This window comes from Pholis gunnellus (assembly GCF_910591455.1).
Source record: "Pholis gunnellus genome assembly, chromosome: 11".
NCBI classification, from domain to species: domain Eukaryota; kingdom Metazoa; phylum Chordata; class Actinopteri; order Perciformes; family Pholidae; genus Pholis; species Pholis gunnellus.
Window position 1 is genome coordinate 15,453,181 of NC_136538.1, and position 22,355 is coordinate 15,475,535.

Genomic DNA, 22,355 nt, shown 5'->3' on the forward strand with positions numbered 1-22,355 from the left:
TCCCCAGGCCACAGACAGAGAAAACGACCCGATCACATACCGCATTGTGAGTGGGGATTCCCAGAAGGTCTTTAACCTCTCTGAAACGTAAGTCCAGATATTTTTCAAGTACAGACGAGCCCCAGAAGATATTCTCACCAAGGCCCACTTGAAATGGAGGGATGATTGAGTATTTATATGGATGTCTGCGTATGTTTCCTCCAAGGTCTCATGTTTCCTTTATAAAGATCAACAACATGCAGGTTACTGTAGGTGAACTGGAGACTGTGAATGTGTTTGTCTATATATGTTATTCCCCACCCCTCTCTCAATGCATGTTTAGCAGGATAGTTGCATGGAGAATGGATGGATTGCAACATGTTTTGCTAGATTGCTGGCAAGCTAACATAACAAACTCCTGGCAAACTATTGTTTAAATTATTATAGAAAAGTTCTGCAAGGGCACTCTTCAAACCCTGATATCAGTTTGAGAGTTTATTGAGGTTTTTGAGCAATAAGACAAAGCTGTTGTAAGCAGTGTTCAGCTAAAATTCTTTAATAAGCTTTTGTGTCTCATGTTGTTCTCTCAGGTGCAAAGGCTATACGTAGACAATCAGTAATGATATCTTGTAACACAACGTTGACTGTGTTGGCAATAAAAGAGGCCCTTGAAGCGGAAGAGGCAGGGTCTAACCATCATCATTAGCTTCCCTCTGATGATATAGACTGCCAGAGCGAGTGATGGTGGTGGGAATGAGAGTAGAAGGGATTGTGATAGTAGGGAGTAGATGCTGACTTGCCTATTATTGGTTTTGGCTGATTTATTAGCCAATACATGACTTTGTTTTATGAACACTGGCGCTGGCTGCTGGCACCATCAAGAATCCCAATGAACCAAGTTGAAAAGCAAATCACAAATTTGCCTCAAAGGGACTTACAATCTGTTGCAGGAAGAAAAAAGGGAAAAAAACATCAGAAATAGAACAAAGGTGGAGTTCCTCTCCCAGGACAGATTGCAGACATGCAATGGAAAATGTAGACATAAAGAACAATAGTAACAATAACATATGGACAAACATAATAACATTAATAAAGTGCAGATATATGAAGAATACACATCCAGGAATATTATAATTATATTAATAAAGGAACCAATTTGCAGCTATCTCTTTTTCAATGCATTCATTAAGTGTTACATTTCCTACGTAAGTAAATGTATCTTAGATCAGAGGTCTGTTGTAGGATTGGTTACTATTTGCAAAACACTAATTTTGGCTCCGTGGAATGATGAGGTGAAAATTATACGTTTCTTTCATGTATCATCTGAGTACCATTATTATGTATGTAAGCTGAAAGAAAACCAGGAGAGACATGCATTTTTACCAAGCGAGGGTGATTAGGTCAGAGCTACTAGAAGCTGAAAGGCAATGCTGATTTGTAACTCAGAAGAACTCCGTGGAAAAAATCACACAGGATAAAACTTTATTTGATAGCAATTTCTATTCGGGTCTTCTTTCCTCTTTCTCTCCATTCTCAGTTCCATTCTCAGCCATCTGCTGTCTGAGAGAAGACGGGGGCATGAAACACCAAATAAATGAAAGGAAAGGAAATGTACCCCACATATCTTACCTGACGTATCATAATCAAAATCAGTGTATAAAAAACCCACCCCACTAAGTCATTAGTCGGGAGTAAGATAAAGTCATACAATATTAAAGTGGTCTGTGCTTTTTACCATTAAATAAGCAAACTAATATGGAAGGAAGAGACGTGGCGAGACTGAAAATGCAGGACCCTGCCAGACACGTTTCTAACTAATTGATTAAAGCCACTTTTCTCTGCATCCTCAGTCTCCCAACTATGCAAGGACAAACTGTGTTGCAGCAGTGAATCCCTGCCTTTTGTTTACTCTTAATCTGCTCCAGTGTTCAAATTGTTTGTCTTATGGAGGCATGTTTACTTTGTGGCTTCATAGTTTTAACGGCAAGCTGAAACTGTGATATGATCAAATAATGGGAGACTATGATTACTGCCGTTACTATAATCTCTTCAACCAGAAACGACAGAAATCTTGTCGAGTAGATAAATCTCCTTCAGTGCATTCTCCCGTATGGCAGAAATACTACAACCCCATCACAAGCTCTAAGCAACCTGGCAATATGATAACGTCAGGCAGGTGCTTATTTCGCACATGATGAATCAAAGAATGATTAGCTAGTGTGCTTGATGAGTGTGCAGTATACAGAGCCCTTCTTCACACTCTCATTTTTCAACCCGTCAGAACTCCAATATGATTCAGTAAAGAGAATTTCGCATTTGCTGCATGTTCAGATTCAGGCTACATATGGTGCTGGCTCAACCCAGCTATTATGAATAATGAGCTCTCAAGTCTATAACTTCCTATAAATGGGGCAGGTTCTCTCGAGGGAAGAGGCAGGACTGCTTCAGATTCACTCACCATTTTGGTAGTGAGCGGGGCTCACCCTAAAGTCAGTGGCCCTGTCAGCCACCAGGCGCGATGCAGAGAACATTTAGTAATGACATACTAGCAGGCAGAGGCCAGATGTGGTTCACACATAAACAAGTCTAAAGTATTTCTAATAAAGTCCCAGGTCTGGTCGGTCCACTTAAGATGTGTCACATATTCAGTACACAGTACTTACAGTAACTTTGAATATTATGGTCAGTGTCAGTTTGGAACAAAATAGATCCAGTATATACTCAAGTACTGGAAAAGTACCTCCTGATGACCCACTAAATATACATGTCAGCTGCATCAATATACAATAGCCATAGCTATATTAGCTTAATGCAGATAATATAATTATCAGTGTATATGTTAGCCAATAAGTAACAAGAACCGGCAGTATAGAAATGCCAAACTAGGTTTGAGATCATTTAGAAACAGTGTCATCATTACATAAAGCACATGAAAAGTACAATTTTTACACTTAAAATATCTTTCTTTGTCACAATTCCTTGAATAAATGAATAAGGGACGTGTATCAAGGTTGATAGTTCTGTTTTTTATGTTTAGAAAAAATGCTATCGGCTGATTTTTTACACTTCAAAATATAAACTTCAGTAACAGCCTCAAATATCCAGTGTCAGTTGGGCTATAATCAGCAGATCTTGCTGCTATTCTCTATTGTTCATGAGAGCATCCCCTTTGAAGCCAAAGCCTTTTTTGTAGCACCTCAAAGTCACAAAAACCTAGAGGCCACGCCAACTTTGATACTTGAGCCGTTTTCAGTGCTCAGGTATCCAGTTGGCAGCTGATTGTTCAGTTGGCAGCCGATTTTCTTGCTTCACAGAGAAATTGAAACTGAAATTGGAAAAGAGTGCAGAAGAAGGTACACCTTTTACAACCCTGTGAAACCAAACACTGCACACTCAGTTCTGATTAAATTGACTCAAAACAAGGGTTTTAAATCACACAATTAAAGTACAAATATACTGTATGTCACAGATTTGTCTTTGATTTCCCCTTGTGGAATAGCGGAAGTTTATCTTATCATAAAGAAGTATCCCACTGCTGGAAAGATTGTCTTTTCATAAAACCAGGCTGTGTATGAAATAGAAAGGTGCAAATTATTGTTTTTTATGTGGTGCTACATGACCAGAGAAAACAGAGAACATTGGCTGTGGTATTCCCTTTTTAGAAAAAGGTAGAAAAGGTAGAAAAGACAAATTATGATACTATGTTCAGTAATTAAACGTTACGCTTTTACTTCAAACTGCCAACTGTTTTAAGGTGACGTTAAAAAAAAGAAGAAAGAAAACACTATGCTCAGACGTCGGTTTTGTGGCACGGGCTTTGGTTGATTTTTCCAATTCCTTTTCGGGATCCTGAAATATATCCTCAGCACTCCCCTGTCCATATGTGGCTCAAAGCGTGGATGTGTTACGCTTGCTTGGGCCTTACTCCATAAAGTTGGATTCAGCAACTTCATCCAACAGAAACGGGATTCTGTGAAATTTGCTGGAATACAGCAACTCCACTTGTGTTTCCATCGGTGCACATTTATCCCAGCGGCACCACGAGTTGTCCTCCACATGGGGCGGCTCTGCACCCTGACCCTCACCGACTAGCAGTGCGAGACTCTTTGCTGTGGCGGCCTTTTCCTCCTCCATACGCCCCCGCACTGTACTTGGGCTCATATAGCCGAAGTAGCTCCGAATGTCTGAATCCAGTATTACAATATGACAATCTTCATTATCAACGAAAACATTTGCCTTCTGTTACGGTGTTCCAGTGGATGTTGTGATTTTGGAGGGGTGAGGGGGCAAGCATAAACAAAAAGTAGAATCTGCTGTTCGAACAAACATCCCTGGAGATTACGTGTCTGGTTAGGGGGGGGGGGGGGAGTTCAGCACTGTTCATTTGCATATACCTCCCACATTATAATGATAGAATGCTGTTTGAAAATTGGCAAAGTATCCCTTTAATCTGTATCTGCGGTATCTGATGTCATGCCACACTGCACTACCATCCTGTACATCAAGTCCAATAGCAAGTTGAATTTGCCATTTAGGGATCCAAGCAGAATGAAAGCCTGACTTGGTGTGACTCGGATGGATGGCCTCTAAACTGCATCATTGTCGCTCTAACAGTGCTGTTAACAGCACCCTGTCAGTCTGACAACATCTTTTCATTTGCAGTGGCTGGGGAGAAGAGGCAGGACGCTATCACACATGATCAGTGAACCTCTCAGACCCAGCCGCTCGAGTGTAGTTCAGCACTGCAGCTGTAGTAAGGAGCAAACTCCCCAAGCTGACTAAGTGACATTAATCATTCCAATCTTTGTTATCATCAGCACCGAGATCATCATCATTCTCACCGTAATTAGGACAGTTATCACTGTATATCTTCATTATTACATTCACATCACAGCTCCCTTTACCTTTAGCTTCATTGAGCACACAGTGGATTATTTTCTACCGGCATGCTTATGTATAAATCAACATGGGCACAGCAGCCAGTGAAGGATGTTCTGCTGCATATTTATGGTGTTTTTAGAAATGTGTTCACCTTAACTTTGGGGCAAGTGTTTTGAAAAAATAGACAATGTTGATCGAGGTTTCTGTTATTTGCCTTTCGGATTTTTAAGATGAGGCTCTACAGTTTGATGGTTATGAGCCAGAGAGGCAGGAAGGAGGCAGCGGTCAGGTTCTGCTTGGACTGTTTGGCCAAAGAAGCCTTAAATTAGAACAGTGATGGTGCATGGGGACAGCAGGGAATTGCAACAGGCATTAATCTAGCAGTGCGTTTCGATGCATTCGTCTTTCCTTCCATTTGTGGTTCTGGCAGAGCCTCTCCAGAGCGTGGTTGGGAAATTGTTTTGTTCATGCTGTGTTTGTGAGTGTGTGTGTGTGTGTGTGTGTGTATATGTGTTAATGCTCTTGCACTCACGTGTCTCGTGTGCCTGTGTGTGCTAACAACGATAATTCAGCGTTCTGCTTGGGAATGCATCCACACTTTGTTTGGTGTGTGCCAAATTATACCTTGTGAACGAGCAGGAGGGTCGCTGTGCCTGCTGCAGTCATTGGAAAGGAAACATGAATCTTTCTGTCTGTAGTCCATGTGCTTTGGGAGCAAGAGGCAGGCTACAGAGAGAGAAAGACAGAGTGGGAGCATTTAAAAGCCCACCTGCTCTAAGCTAGAAACGTAGCCTCCTCTTTCAGCGACCGTGTTTTATAAATCTGTCTAATCTGGAAATAAATAAACTCTGAAGTGCAGTCCGCTCCATCACTCTCTGTTGGATCAGCGATAAAGAATTAAAAACGTTTGTACAAATCTCTTTAAGTGAATGCTCTTTCGTCATATGACACAAACAAGTAATGCAGGACCATGTCTACACAGAGCCCTATATTGTGTTTCTTTTTGTGAGGTTGTTGTATTAATGTCTCTAGTTGTCGGTGTGTAATAATAATAATGATAATACAAGTGTCTTCTCTCACCCCCCCCTCTACAGGATTGGCCTACTGCTTCTGAGAGAGTCTCTGGACAGAGAGACCACAGATCAGTACCGTCTGATTGTCACAGCCTCCGATGGGAACCCTGGAGGGGTGAGGCACACTCCTCTTTATGAAACTATTAGCCTGAATCCTCGGGGTCTGTGGTCGTCAAACATTTTGAATTCCTAAAAAAAAGATTCCTAAAAACTGTGGAAGCATTAAGAGTCAGGTGTCTCTGTGCCAAACCAATACGACACCAGAATAATAAGGGCTGCCTGTTCATTTAAGTCCGTGCAGAAATCATAACTTTGTGATCTGGTAATCTGTTGAGTTGCTTTGTGGAATTGCGTCATTGATTGATAAAAGCCTCTGCTGAATATAATTGTGCAGGAGGTAGAGTTGTTTTTTCTCCGAGCACAGAAGTGGTCATACTGACATACTGACTATTATTAATTTCCCTTTTTTTCAAACTCGAGTGATTCTCACTTGCCAACGATTTGACTTTGCAATTACTAAGGCAATGGGCAAAACTACCCTGCAATAATTTGAATGTTTTTCACTGTCAAAGACTAAGTTATAACTATGTGAGCTTGCAAAGTATTTTGTACATTTAAAAGTGTGTCTGTTCTTACATCTACTGTTAAAAGTATATTTTGTTGGTGTGTTTTTTAACTAGATAGTTTGAGCTATCAAAGCAGTTTTGCTCCACAGATGTTGAACAGTTGTTTTGAACGGCCAAAGTATTGAAACAGTGATATCATTTAAATAATTTGTTGAGTTTTTTTTAAGCTCAGATAATAATTCTTTAGGCAGAGTGGGTGTATAGTGTTCCCTGAAATGGTTCAAGAATAGGAGCAAGAGCAAGATCAATGCATGAATAGATGCAAAGTAGTGGACAAGCAGCACTAGTGTTAAGCCAATTCTTGAAGTCTTTAAGGAGTACAATGATTTCCTTTATATAGAGCAAACAATTTTACCTGAGTAGTACTAACCATAACTAGTAACCAAGCTTTAAATGTAAAATTGGTGGAGTTTTCTTATATTAACTGCTGCCCATACGATGTCATCACGAGTAGATGTGACTTTTGAGTGTTTACATTCACAGACCTGTCTCTGCAACTTAGTCTAAGGAAACAGCAGACACTACAACTGAAAGTGAATGCAATGCTCGCTGCTCCTTCTCCCACCGAGAGCAGATAATCATATAAACACTCTTAATTTAATTAGACTTCACCTCAGTTGGCTGAGTTTTCACAGCTGTCTCTCTTCCAGGCAGAGGTGAAACGTGGTTTCCTTTTTAAGATGCAGTGTGATAGGTAATAAACATTAGCTGATGAGCTGTTACAGGAGTGATGTTGATTGCCCCCCCTCTCACCTGTGCACGCACAAACACTCAGAACTGCAGCTCATTTTCATCTGTTGGCAGACTACGTCTGTCAGTCAAATGGAGCTATATAAGAAGCATTATATGCTGCAGCTGTGTCACAGTTTTTGTGAGATTCCCAGAACTGTAGGAGTGCAAATTGAGACAGTTAGAGTGTGTGGGGCAGAGGAGATGGACAGTGACGGGTCAGAGAGAAAAGAGCATCACCTCACAGAATGAGGGAACCACAAGCTGGTGTTCTTTGTCCTAATCGTAAAGGATGGATTGTACAAGCAACGCCCTTTGCCTGTATGGCGTATGTCTGTGTGTGCGAAACGTCTCGTCCACAGAGTAAATTACTGGCAGACTTGTGTGGGCTTAACGTCACAGCTGGGCAGAAATGCTGTCACAACAGGAAGGAAGTGGAGTGACTGAGATGGGTAAAGGGTTGTGGGAGGTTTGGAGGTGAGAGACTCATTCAGCAAGACAAAGTGCTGCAAGGAAAGCTGGAGACAGAGAAACAATCAAAATATGCACAGGAGGAGGGCACCGAAAGGAGAAACTGACTGAGAAAAGGAGGGGGGGACACCAGGGATTCGCATGTGTAATTAGCACAGAACTTTGGTAACCTTGGGAACCTGACACAAAGAGAGAGGCAAGCCGCTCTTTGAGTATTGTTAATTGTTTAATCGCTAAGGCTGCAGCTGTCGATTATTATTAGTTATTAGTATTCTAACAATTATTCCATTGATTATTTGAGTAATCGTAAGACTTTTGCTTCATTAAGGAGCAATAGTAAATACATAAAAGAAAAAAATAAGACAGAACTACTGATCAACATGGGTATTGCTTTGATTTCATGCAATAATATTATCTGTCAAAAGTAAACCCATTTAGTGCATTTAAGTGCCTTATTACATTAAGGTTTCAATGTTCCCCTCGTGAAGTCAATCTAAAGTCGATCTAAACTTTAAACAAAAAATTGCAGAAAAACTTTTTGTCATTTGATGAATTTGAACTCTTACATCAACTAGTACATGGACGAATTTGTGCTAATCTGCATGGCCAATTCAACATTTGTATTCTCAACAGTGCAAGCCAAAATCATTACCATCAAGGAGACTCCGATCCCAAAAGGGAGGACATGATGAAGCTGTTTCTCTTGCCCTCAAAGAAGGGATTACATAACAGCCCGATCATATCAGTCCCTGCAACATGGCTTCTGGCCAGGGTTCTCACTTGAAAGGCAAAAGCACCATCAGCCACCTCTAGATCTTTCAGACAGTGAGGACAGAAGACGAGACATCACAGAGCACCATCTAATTTATGTTAAATAAATAATAGCCGCTCATTAATCACACTCCTGGTCGTAGAGGTAGGCTTTTTTTGGCTTTGATAACAACACCCACGCCAGGATGGAGACGCTAATTGGCTTCAGGTCCTCTGTGAAATTGAAAATAAGTAGATCCAATCACCATACTGATGACGAGCTGTATCCTGGTAGTGAAAGAGAGGCATGAAGTGTGATGGTTTTCAGCATGGGTTGCCATGTCAAGTGGTTCGTGAAAGGAATGATTATGTACGTCTCAGAAGCTAGAACAAAGAAAACAACAAAGGTGGAGGAATTCCCTACAGACACTGTGATGAAGGTGACATTAACTAGGTCATTCCATTTGTGATATTGCGGCTTAGTGTCTCAACTGCAAGGGTAACTTCAAACATCTGTATTATGGGAAATATTTTCTCTTGCACAAGGTCAACTCCTCCTTCCATCCTTCCTCCCCTAACGGAGACCATTTATGCCATTGTTTGCATGTAGCTTCTCCTCAGTGCACTGAGCGTTTATAGATTACACAGATTCAGCCATTGTTCTTTGTTGATTTATAGGAGTGCAATAGGTGTGTCATTGTTTGAAGGTTACCAGCAGATGCCGGGGGGGAATTTGCTTTGCCCAATGAGCTTTGAGATCAAACAAACACAGCACATTTTACATGACAAACACAAGCATGATTTAATTCACCATAAACATGACTAAAATATTGTCTATGACATCCTCCAATGCCATACAAAAAGTGCCAATTTGTTGAGTATTCTGCATCCTCCAGAGGAAGACAGATGTGATGGATCTAATCTGATGTTTCTATGCCCCAGATGCTGGCTCCCCCAATCTTACAACCTTTTACAGTTTGCTCTTAATAACTACCACCAAAGCATCTGCCCCAACGGGAATGTAGAAGGTCAATACACCCAGGATTAGTACACCATGTTTCTCTGCAAACAAAGCATTAGTGTTGCTGTTCAAATTTCACTCCATATTATTATATGGTATTGTATTATTCACTTTTACAGGGGTTGTGACACTGTCAATGTTGATGTCAGTAATTTCACATTAATTTATATTCTATGTGTCAACAAGATGAAGAGCCTCTTTGCAGCTCTGTGAGTTTGTACTGGATGGAATAAGCACTGTGCAAATCAAAGATTTTGAGAAGATGCTCCTGTGACTGAAAAGTCAGGGGATGACCAAAGTTGTTTGATTCATCCTCTTGAACTTGGATTGTCCGTGCAAAATGTCATGGCAATCCATCCAATAATCCAATAACCCATCAGCTGCCGCAGTAGTGACAGCTGATGGGGATCTGAGTAAAATATTGCAAAAGCCAGCGCCTAGTAAATCTGCCTGCTATACAGTAGATGAAATAAACAGCATACACCATATTTAAAAGTAATGCTATACAAAGGAACACTGAATAACATCGGTCTTTATTGTGCTCTTTGTTCGTTTATTTTTTCTTTAGACATCCACTGCTACTGTGAACATGGTCGTCACTGATGTCAACGATAATGACCCTGAGTTTGACCTGACCATACCCACAAATTTTACTGTCCAAGAAGAAAAGGCCAATTTGTTTGTCGGACAAGTCAGGGTAAGTTTGATGTCTTCTGTCTCACCAACATCCACATTAGATACAACATGGTCCGATCACTGTTGTACGTCCACATGTCGTTTCTCATAAATTGTACTGAGTCACAACTGTGCCTCATTTCTCGTTGTTGTTGTCCATTAAAAAATTACCTGACATTTTCCAACATGGCCAATTTTGTTGGACAGATTTGTCACCCGGAGCTGCATCTCTGTTGACTGGCTTGGTTCAGCACCAGTGAGCTGCCAGACTTTTGTAATTACTGTTGTAGATTAATTGGCCTGATGTTTGTCAGTGATTTACTCATGAAAAAATGACAGAAGACATCCTCTGCACATACAGTACAGGCTTACAAAGTGGCCGACAAGGCGATACAATCCAGGGGTTTTGTTTTTTTATGGCATCTGTTTCTCTTCTCTGTCAAACATGATAGCGACCCCAAATCCCCATGTCACTGTTCTGAAACATAGTTTTAAAGCTCAATACAGCTCAGAGTAAAGTTTCAAAACAGTTGACCAAGCGACATTTTGGGGGATTTGCTGGAGGGTTTGGGCGATATTACAAAATCAGTCCGTACCTTTATATGTTGTTAAAGAGTTTGTTCTGAGTATGGAAGTTGTCTTAGCAACTGATCTTTGATGCAGGTTCACAATATCAGAAACATTGAATAATTATTGTCCACAGTGATATAATTAATACATTAGTTTAATATAAATGGAATGTAATTTGATAATTTGCAGTAAAATGTGTCATGTCCTTGTAATTGCTTATGCAAACAATACATTCACCAAGGGTAAACAGGCACCCTCATATGAGTAACATTTGTTGCCTTTCAGGATATATACTTTTAACATTATGCATTCCATTACATTTTTCAGGAGGTAATAAAATAGACCACGAGAAAACGTTGCAAGTTTATGAACTGTGAAATAAGACAAAAGGACAATGGAAGGAAGCTTTGTGTTTGAATGAGGTTAAGCTCCCAAGTCTTTTCCTCACAAATGCAGCCAGCAGCTAGATTAGAGTTTAGCCTGCCCCACTGTGTCTCTCTCTCTCTCTCTCTCTCTCTCTCTCTCTCTCTCTCTCTCTCTCTCTCTCTCTCTCTCTCTTTTTTTCTCTCTTTCTCAATCTCTCTCTTTCTCAATCTCTTTCTCAATTTCTCTATCTCAATCTCTCTCTCTCTATCTCTCTCAATCTCTCTCTCTCTCTCTCTCTCTCTCTCTCTGTCTCTTTCTCTCTCTCTCTCTCTCTCTCACCCTATCCTGCTTTGAAAGGTTTTGCCGCCTTGAGCTGAGACTGCTTTTCTGAATGAAAGAAAAGTACATTAAAGTACTTAGCACAACACAATCCTGCTTTCTATGCACATGCACATAGAGAGGCTACAATGTTGCCGGTTGTAGATGATCAAGAAAGGATGCTTTTTTTCGTTGATGCAACACTTTTTCATAAAATCTCAAGTAAAACAAAGGTCACATATTGTAGACAAACATTAGTGAATATATTGATCCACCAATAGATTAGATAATATGATAATACCATGAGTTGGACATGTCGTTTACACCTTCTTGTCATGAGACATTCTGCTGATGTTTGACTGTGGACACCCTACCTTTGTCTGAATTGTTATGCTGCGTTTAGGTCCTTCTTCCAGGTTTGTCCCCTTCACTAAATCCTTTCATGGTGGAGAGACACTTTCCAAATGTTTTGCCCGTCAGCAGATTATGATTATCTGATTATGATCATGATTATTTGAAACCTCATGCCCGTCAGGATGAGGTTTCAAAACAAGATAGCACTTGTGCTGTAACATACATAACACCATTTTTAAGTTTTTATTTATATGAAAATTCAAATTTGTTAAGTCTCATTTAGCCTCATTAAGTCACCCACAACAGAGTGCACCTCACATATTTCTGAGCCGAGCCAGATGCAGTTAAAGTTTGTGTTACCGGGGTGCGTTCGTAATTCGTCACTCCGAGTGCTGGAGTGCACTCTGGCACAAACTGGACCGCTTGCGCAGTAGATGCGTGATGAACAACTGAAATCACACAGAAAGTAGGTCAATCATTACATTTATTTGTAAACTATTTTCACTAAAAAGAACTTCAAGCACCATGTCAAGTAGACTGAACCCGATCCGAACATCATTTGTAAACAATTGTCTGGGTCGGGTATCCACACTCTAATCCACAAGCTGCACAGGTAGTCAAGAGGGATAAAATATAGAAATATAGTCTTCTTAATTTAGCACACTCTACAATCTAAGATTGCACACAGAAAGAAAACAAGTTGTTGAATTTCAGATCTGTCTAGTTTGTACACTGGATGACACACACACTGTGATGTGCCATAGATTTTGTATTTTTGCTGTTTCATCATCCGGCCAGTTAGGCTTACAATGCTGTAACTGCTAGCTTTCCAAGTGTCTGAATAACATTGTGTGATGTGGATGTGTGTTTGTTCCTGTCAGCACGGTAGCCGACTTACTTTCATATGACGCGCTAGGTAAAAGTCAAGTGGCTGATGAGATGCCGACTGCTTGAATTAAGATGCTATTTGTGTCTTTTCAGTTATTTCACATGTAAATGTGATGTGTTACTGTGAAATCAGTTCACCTTTTCCTGTAACACCTTGAATTTCCCTGCAGAGAGATAATAATAATAATGCAGTCAACCACGAAGCTTCAGGCAATTGCCAACGGTGAAGATGACTGCAGTGCAAATGCATAATGTTATTAAGTAGCTTAATGCGCACCCTAAAGCGTTGTGGATTACCGTAATTGGAAATGGTTCCCACCTGTTCTTACTTTACACACACTCAGACTGGAGACGATTAACTAGGTTATCAAAATTGACAGCAATGCTGGTTGTGCTAATAGAGTAATTTGTTCTGTGACTGACTAATCCTAAACCGTACGAGCCCATTCTGTTTGCTCACAGCGGGGACCCATAATCTGAGCATGCAGATGACCAGAGAAAAAATCGATTAGCATTCGTGTCAGACACATCATGGCAGCGTCATGCAGAGTTTTTGCTAGTTGAAAATAATGCCATTTATTTATTATCCAAGCAGATTCCCTGATCAAGTGGGTTTTTGCGAGCATTGATTTGATGCATTTCACTTGGTTAAGGCACATACACTTATCACTCCCTTTGGTTTGGTTTTGTGAGGTTGACAGCTTAATTCTATGTTTCAAAAATACTGTGCCTGTGGGCTTGTTTTATTTTTTTTAAGACTGCAGTCACCTGTTCAAGCTGCTTCTTGTGCTGCAATCACCCACATCTGAAGGATATTCCTCCACTTCCACAATAGATGTAAGAGCTCTCCCATCAGCTCACAATCCAAAGTATGTACCAGTGATCACTACAGGCGTTTGGATAGAAAAACTATGAAACACATTCGCACACACGCTGTCACAGTGTGAGGAAGACGGCGAGCGATGATTTAGAGCAAAATAGTCAGAAAATACCCAAATATTTTTTTGATAACAATTTGGGCAAACAAACAAAGGCTTTACGGTCTCCACCAAGGCCATGTATTACAACATGACCACCCATGTTTGTCTTCCAACATCTGCTGCAGGTGGTGTAGGACCTGGCCTGCACAGACCTCTATAATACGTACAGTATATTGTCCTTTGGAGGCTATTGAAATATGAAGATTTGTTTATTGATTTTAGTGCCTGTGAATTAATTGGATTACACCCCTTACAAGGCAAGGAGCAGTATGAATGTTTGTTATGTAATCACTTTAGAGAAGTAGTGGTCCGTGTGCACATATTGACACAATGTGCTTTGGTCTGTTTTGCAAAGGCTTAATGCTGAGGTTCATTTTTTAGCCTCGGCTTTGAATCTTTGTCAGGCGTTCCATGTCAAACAAATTGGGGTTAGCAACCATATGCGTATCCTCCTCCCTACTCAACTGTTCCTCTTTTTTTCCCTCTTTGTGCTGCCTTGTCCTTACTTGCACTGAGGTTGATAAAATATTGCCAAACAGACAGATGAAATGTGGCTTCATCTTACTGTCTTTTCTTCCCTCCCCCTTCCCCTCTCTGTCTCTCTCCTCTGTCTCTATTTAATTATAACAAAGAATTACCACCGCACAGGGGACAGTTGGATAATGAACACACTCACACACATCTAAACACGAGGCATAATGATTGCCTGTCATATCCACACAGAAATGAATATTTGTGTTGCAGATAACGTATTTTAGCCTTTCCTAAATACATTTTATAAATATTTTTCTGACAATTTATTTTATTACGTTTTTAATTTACTATTTTTATTCAAAGTATAACATGTATACTACAAACGGGTGATTGAGGAATGTAGAGTTTGCATAAAAAAAGCGGTTCTGGCCCTTTTGAAATCACTATTACTAATGAATCTGTGACTTAAACTCTAATCTCAATATGAAGAACAGGAAATGGGAGCAAACGTATGGCAGTTGTTTGAGCTCGGATGCAGAACTCTAGCTTACATGGCTTTGTGCTTGGATCCTCTGTAAATACGTAAGGCATTAAGATGAAGCCAAGCTCTAATGGATCATGTAATGGATCGCTTTTGTTTTTCCTATGGGAATAACACAGTGCTATTATTGATGTATGTAAATGGTTTCTTAGTGTTTTCCGCAGGTTGTCAGTTTATTCCAGCAGCATTAGGAGGTTAAACGGGGTTTATTGATGACTTTTTATTGACGTTTCATTCAGCAAGCCCACGAACTCACATTTCTTCCAACATATGCAGTCTCTAAGTCCACTGTAAAATAATGGCCAATGCAACATTAGCCGACTATTATGCTTCCATCTGATTACTCAGGCTATATTTCAGGCTGTGTCTTGGTTCAGTTTGCATTGGCACAGACCAATGAATTATAGTCATTGTAGTTAACTTACTTGCTTTGGGAGCTTGGCAGAATTAAATGGTAATTGGTTGAAAAATCTATCAGCAAAAACCGCATGATGTCACCCATCAGATCCCCTAAGCGGAGTCAAACACACTTGACCCAGATATTACTATTGAAGGGGAAACGTTTCTTTCTACAGGCCTACACTGACTTAACAAAAATAAGTACATTTATATCATTACATCTTTTTTCTTTCTCCCCAGGCCACAGATCCAGATGCAGGGGTTAATGGACAGGTGCTCTACCGGATCGTGAATCTACCAGACTTGTTTATAATTGGCGCTAACGGTAGCATCTACACAAGAGGGCCTCTTGATCGGGAGCTTAGGAGCCAATATGACCTGGTGGTAGAGGCCTCTGATGGGGCAGTGGATCCACGGCGGACCACCTTGACCGTCTCAGTCCAGGTCACGGATATTGATGACAACAGCCCAGTCTTCTCTCAGCAAACTTATGTGGCTAACGTACCTGAGAACAGCCCAGTGGGAACTCTGGTCCTAAACCTAACCGTACGTACTTATGTGCATGTGTTTATTGCCAACGTTTTTTATCTCTCTCTTTCCTTAAATGTCGTCTGTCTCTCCATTTATATAATGTAGCATAAGTGCTTTAAACAATCTAGTAACTGGCTTTTAGCATCTTTCAAGTGTTTAAATGTCAAACGTTTCCAGGCGGAAGCATTAACAGTGACAGAAACATACAGCACACCGCCTTACATACACAGAGAGAAACAATTTTTTTCTCATGCCATGACAGCTCTTTGGGCATTTTTAGACTCAAACAGAATAAGAGTTAAAGCTAGATGTTTCAAGTCATAACCTACATAACCAACAGCCTTTGCCATCTGTCCTTGAATATAATAAATTAATATAATACTACACACATTTTGAAACAAATGTTTCAACTTGCTCAGGCGTTTGCACTGAAGTGAAGTGTAAGGAAACCATGTGCATGCAGAACAAAACACAGAGCAGAGTTGCGAGTAATTGCTGGCATATTGTGAGTGACATTTCCCGGAGAGGGATAAAGCAAGAGGAGAGGGTAAGTTAGCAGGGGGTGAGGGTTGAGGGGCGAGGAGTGTGAATGATAGTGGCACTGTGACACCATTAATCCCCGAGACAACGTCACCTCAACTCTAAACGGACGGGGGTGGCTGGCAAGACGCCTAAAGAGCAAAAGTGAGATGGATATAAAAAGAAAGTGGATGACTTCGGTAGCTTGAAACCTAATGCGTATACCTGAAATGATTCTATCCTTTTGTTGCGTGTCATGGCGTATCCAAACAACATGTGTTCCAGCATCCATATACTGCATCTTGTCATTTTCTATTACAGTAGCCTTTGCATTCTACTTAGAGGTGTGATTTTATGCAACGAGGCCCAACTTAAGCTCCCCTTACTGGTTTAATTTAATCAGAACCTATTAACGATTGATGTAAGTAACCACTGCAGCATAAAAACACAGATTTAAAATAGAAACATGAATATTAATTTCCACAGCCTCAGTGCTTATATATATATATTATATATATGTATGTCCAAATTTAGAAAATATGTGTCGTCCTCTTTCCGTCACCCCACATTTTCTCCACACATGTACTGTAGCTTGCTTTCTCACTCATCCTTCTCTTCCTTCTCACAGGCGGTTGACTCAGACCTCTTTTCCAATGTCACGTATCGGATCAAGACTGAGTCGGCCAGGCAGCTGTTTTCTCTGAACCCTGTCACCGGGGAGTTAGCTGTGCTGCAGACCCTGGACTTCGAGGACCTGGCTGGTATGGGCGTGGGGGCCTCTTTCACTTTCCAGGTGGAAGCTGTCGACCAAGGAGGGGTCATGCCCCCAGGGCAGGCCACCGTCACGGTCCGCATCACGGTAAGAGCCCCCGGATGGTCAGTCCACCACAACCTCTCAGCGATCTATTCTCCTTCCATCCATCCTCATTGTCCCTGAGGCGCAGCAGCACTGGCAGTGAATATGTGGTGACTCATTAGCAGAGTTTTACAGTAATAGCAGCTTGTCTAAACCATAGTCCGAAAGGGGATTAGAGACAGATTGTACAGAGCTGCACCTGTGCTCCTTTTGTAATATGAAATTCAGTTTTACTCCATTCAGTGCGAAAGCTGAATGCATTTCCTTTGTAAAACATATTTTGGCCTCCCAACCTGCTTGTCCTGGTAACATCACCAGGACAAAGAGAATTTGATGGATAGGTGTTTCAGCCTCGCACACAGTGCTATTCCGATCTGAATGACTCATTAGCTTTGCGACAGCAATTATGTCAGCTTTTTTTTCAGGAGCTTGTATTCCCTTTACAACCTTTCAAGAGATTAACGGCTGAATCCCAACGAAAGGATTAGACGCCTTATGTTGTGCTACTATTCATGTGTGTATGCGTGCGCATTTGTGTGTGTTAATGGGTGTGTGTTTTTGCTCTGTGGGTAATTCTGCACTTCAAAATGTGTGCATTCACATCCATCTATGCGTGTGAATTCAGTCATCTCAAAGTCTGCAGAATTACGCTTTCTATTACATTGCATTACATTACAGTCATTTAGCAGATGCTTTTATCCAAAGCGACTTACAATAAGTGTATTCAACATAGGTATTCAAGAGAACTACTAGTCACCAGAAGTCATAAGTGCATCTCCTATTTTTAAACAAGCATCTAAGAGCATAAACTAGAGCAAAAGTACAGTGCAGAAACAAAGTAATACAAATACAATAAGTGAAACAAACTAGTATGAATACAATAAGTGCTAAGTGTAAGGCTCAGGGTAGTACTTCCTGAAGAGGTGAGTTTTCAGCCTGCGCCGAAAGATGGGCAGCGACTCTGCTGTGCTGTGTCAGTGGGAAGTTCATTCCACCACTGAGGGGCCAGGACAGAAAAAAGCCGTGACCGGGTCGATCGGCCGCAGGGACCTCTGAGCGACGGGGCAACCAGTCGCCCCGAGGCAGCAGAGCGAAGTGGTCGGGCGGGGGTGTAGGGCTTGACTGTGGCCTGGAGATAGGAAGGAGCTGTTCCTTTCACTACCCTGTAGGCTAGCACCAGAGTCTTAAACTGGATGCGAGCTGTTACAGGCAGCCAGTGTAGAGAACGGTGAAGGGAAGTTGTGTGGGAGAACTTGGGGCGGTTGAACACCAGGCGAGCTGCAGCTTTCTGGAGAAGCTCCAGAGGTCCAGAGTTCTATATTACACTGAATGGGGGGGGCATCTAAGCTTATTTAGGCAGGCTCGCTACATGACCTGCCAACCTGTAGAGGGAGTTTGTCCTCTGATAAGGACAGGCTTTGTTGCAGTGTTTGTGCTTTCACCCAGGTTTTCTGTTTGATAGGATAAGGCATTGCAGCCACTGATATCAAATCCATGTCTGCTATTTGAAACGGTAGACATAAATCCGAATGAGCCTAATGGATTCACACAGGCTTCTCGGGGACTAGAGTTGGAGCTGATTCAACTTATTCCATTTCCTTCCTCATATAACACCTCCAGAGGGTTATTTGAAGTCGTTTGTGTTTGATTTCCCCTTGTATTGTTTTGTTGTTGTCTCGTTGGTCGGATGCCTTGCAGTGATGGATTGAGTGTCCTGTCTGTCTCTTTCTTCCGAATGATTCTCCCAAACTTTTTCTTCTATTCTTGTACTTTAGAAATGGAAAAAAGACACCTTTTGCCTGTGTGGGTGTGTGTGTGTGTGTGTGTGTGTGTGTGTGTGTGTGTGTGTGTGTGTGTGTGTGTGCATTGATAGAGATACGGCATGTCTCAAGCAAACACGAGTGTGTCTTCGCTTGCATCCTGTGAATACTTGCAGCACAATGATCAAGCTTTGTTGTTCAAAGTAAGAGCTGGATCATAGATTGTCTGCTAGGAAACACTAAACCTGTGTATAGATCATAGTGAGGCTGTCCTCCACCACTGAGTTTATATTTTGAGGCCCATGGCTCATTCAAAACAGTGCACGGTAAAGAGAAAAGTCAAGAGAAAGGAAGATCATGCTCCAGCAGTTTTACCACAGAACTAATCTATTCCTGACAGATATGGCAATGGCTTACTTCCTTCTCACAAAGCAAAGCAAAGGGTGGCACAGTTAACAAGATTCCATTGCTTTGAGGGCCGATAAAATGGTAGACATCTGCTGTGCATTATTTACATGGAAAAGGTGATTTAAAAGTGGTGATAACAGAGACCTTCGGTGGCCTTCTGGTTATCTTGAAATATGAAAGGGTCTTCCTAGGGCCAATTTGGTTTGTCCATTCTGGGCTGCAGTAGAAAAATGGTGGTGCAACACTGCAGACTCTGTGAAGAAGACCAGCTCTCTATGTAGATATAAAGGGTTCATTCTAAGGTAACAGAAACACAAAGATTATTAGTTTCAGCTGAGTATACACGAATGAAAACATAGTTATGAATACTATATTCCATTTCTGCAAATAGAGCCCCCGAAATCCTACACACTGTTCTTTAAACACAATGAGCAGCTTTTATTTATTCCTGTGGAATGTGTATATCAGTAAAAAATAAGCCAAACCCAATATAATAAATTGTTATTATGAATAATGTAATTTCACAGCAGCAGCAGCAGTATTTTGTCAAAATATAATCAAATGTCGTGAATATTTACCAATACATTAATTAACACAGGCCTTGTTAAAAATTGGTTGAATTTGCATCTATGTTTTAGTTTTAATCAGCCAGCTATACGATATATTGTGTGATTTATGATTTTCTTTTTAATTTACAATATGGATAGATTTTTTTCATCTGTACAGTCACAGTTCTTAAAGTACATGGACAAAGCCTGGGGCATGGTGAATTACTGCAGTGGGAATTTTTGCCTGAATCCACAATAACTTGCTTGAAGTGTTAGCTGACATCAAACAAAGCAGCAGCTGCAAAATCTGCACTGCTACATTATTGCTCTTTCCGCATGCAGACAGCATCAGCAAAAGTAGTAGAAGAATACATCGATAAATGTGTTTGACCCTATAAATGCCAAATCTGATCTGTCACCGAAAGAATATCTGTCCTGCCCGTTCTCTATAATCTGTTAATCCGCAGTGTAGCTGAACATTGTGTTCTTTGCTGACTTAATAATGTCATACAATATCACCAACACTGATACACCTACTTTTATGGAATCTCTTTTTGTTTTTAGGACATGAATGACTTCTCCCCCATCTTCACCCAAGATCTGTATAAGGGCTTGGTGGCGCCCAATGCAGAGAAAGGAACTGTCATCACAACTGTTTTTGCTGAGGACCAAGACCCACCTGTGAGTATAAAAAAACACACCTGACACTTTAACTTTATATTCAAAACATGCAATGTAGACCACATTGGTGGTTACATTTCAAAGCACACGGAGCATGTTGACTCCATCTGTTTCTTTAACAAAGGTAATAGGAGAGCACATGTTGTGCTCTCAGAACATCAGGTAATTTCAGCCATAGCATTTAGTACAATGCGTAAAGATGTTTTCAGTGCTGTGTGTATATATTGTAAGGGGTCTTCGCTTGTATGAGTCTTCTATCAGTTGCCTCAGACAGCTTCATGTTTCCTCAGCCTCCTTCACACCACTATATCAGAGCAGGTTCTCATGGGACTGGAGCTTTTTTATGGAATCTGCAAACCAAGGAACACAATGCAGAAGAGCAATTATGCCACAATGTTGAGACTGGAAATTATATGACTAAGAGGAAGCAACACAGGAGCAATGGAGAACATTTTTGGGGGTTGAGAATCACATTACTTTCTTTTAGTGCTGGGCAACGATTAAAATTTCATCGCATGTTTTTTTTGCGATTAATCGCATTGTTATGGCAAAGTTCAATAATGAATTCTAGAGTAGTGTATTGCGCACTTTTATTTTAAAAGTACTGCTATATGAACAAAAGTGCAATAACATTTGGTTTGCAAAACACTCAAAACAAATAAGGTGCTTTTTAACAGCAGTATTCCCTTTACACAGTAGCAGTTATATTTCTTGCACCATCTCTGCTCAGTGTGCTGACTTTATGTGAAACGTTCCACTGCTGTGCAACAGGAATAAAATGTCTGTCTTCTGTTTCCATTATAGTCAGAGCATGCGAATGCAGCTCTACTGTTCATCAATATAATGCTGTAACTCCGAGGTGATTATGGTTATGTCGTAACACCGTCGCTTTTGTAGTCCTCTCCTTTTCATACAACTCGTGTGCTCTTCTTGTGATGGTGCGTCTTGAGGGAGGCTCTTACGTGCCGTCATTCGTTGCGAATGCACCTTGAGAACGTTCCTTAGACCGACATCTTCCACAATACTAATTGGCCTGCAGTTTGTATCCACTTCACTGTGGCATTTCTTAGCTTGGCTTGCTTTTATTTCTCTATACTTCTCCCACACGCTGCATCCAACGTAGTCTCACAAAGACTTCCTCCACCGCTGCCAGTGAGCAACGCACTTTCAAAATAATAATTAAAAAAAAAAAATGCATTAACGTGCGATAAAATAATTGTTGGCCTTAATTAATTAATGCGTTAACGCGATAATAACACGTTAACTTGCCCAGCACTACTTTTTTTAGTTTATGTCAATAGGGTTGACATGGTTGGACACTTCAATAAACCAGCGTTTTTCTCTCATAACACAATGTGTCCTTTGTTCATTATTTTCAAATTGTCTCTGTGAAAAACAAAAGGAATAGAAATGGCCTCCTGCTCTGAGTGTGTTTCTCAATGAAGTCTTGTACTGTATGGTTAGACTCGATGCGTGTTATTAGTGGCCCTCTTGCTGATGGGATCTCTCCAGGGTCTGGGTGAGTTTATGTACTCTCTTAAATGCTGAGGGATGTGGATGCCTGTCCGTCCCAGCTGTGGGTGGTAAAACATGCCCAGAGCGCCACAACGACCGCCGTTCATCGTATTTCTCCTCTCAGAGGGAGACTCTCCCCCTCTTCTACTTTACCTGGCCACCTCTTCTCCACGTCGCTGTCTATGCAGCTAGGAAATCATTCTTTTTAATGTCAACTTTTCCTCTAGGATTTTATTCCCTGAACCATTCGTATAGAGAAATCTTGTGCTGTAGAAAATATCTAACAGTGCTAAGACCCGAATATTAGGTAGGAAATGTAAGAATTAAAGACATGACAATGAAAATAACATAATAAGTGTAAACATGTACTTTAATAAGCACAATTCTGCTGGCCAAAACGAGATATTAAATCACAAATTAAGACATTCAGAATCACTTAATA

The 22,355-nt window shown here is 40.8% G+C and overlaps 1 protein-coding gene across 1 annotated transcript in view; it reads left to right on the plus strand.

Annotated features, from left to right (window-relative positions):
• The window catches only part of LOC306703483 (protocadherin-15-like), a gene marked incomplete at its 5' end in the record, with an annotated part of 129,040 nt that overhangs the window by 54,131 nt on the left and 52,554 nt on the right, over positions 1 to 22,355 (plus strand). The window contains 6 exons of the mRNA XM_079169461.1: positions 8 to 87; positions 5,955 to 6,048; positions 10,099 to 10,227; positions 15,336 to 15,641; positions 16,774 to 17,004; positions 20,282 to 20,398. Of these exons, the coding sequence (XP_079025587.1) occupies positions 8 to 87; positions 5,955 to 6,048; positions 10,099 to 10,227; positions 15,336 to 15,641; positions 16,774 to 17,004; positions 20,282 to 20,398 (957 nt within the window). The remainder of the gene's footprint in view (positions 1 to 7; positions 88 to 5,954; positions 6,049 to 10,098; positions 10,228 to 15,335; positions 15,642 to 16,773; positions 17,005 to 20,281; positions 20,399 to 22,355) is intronic.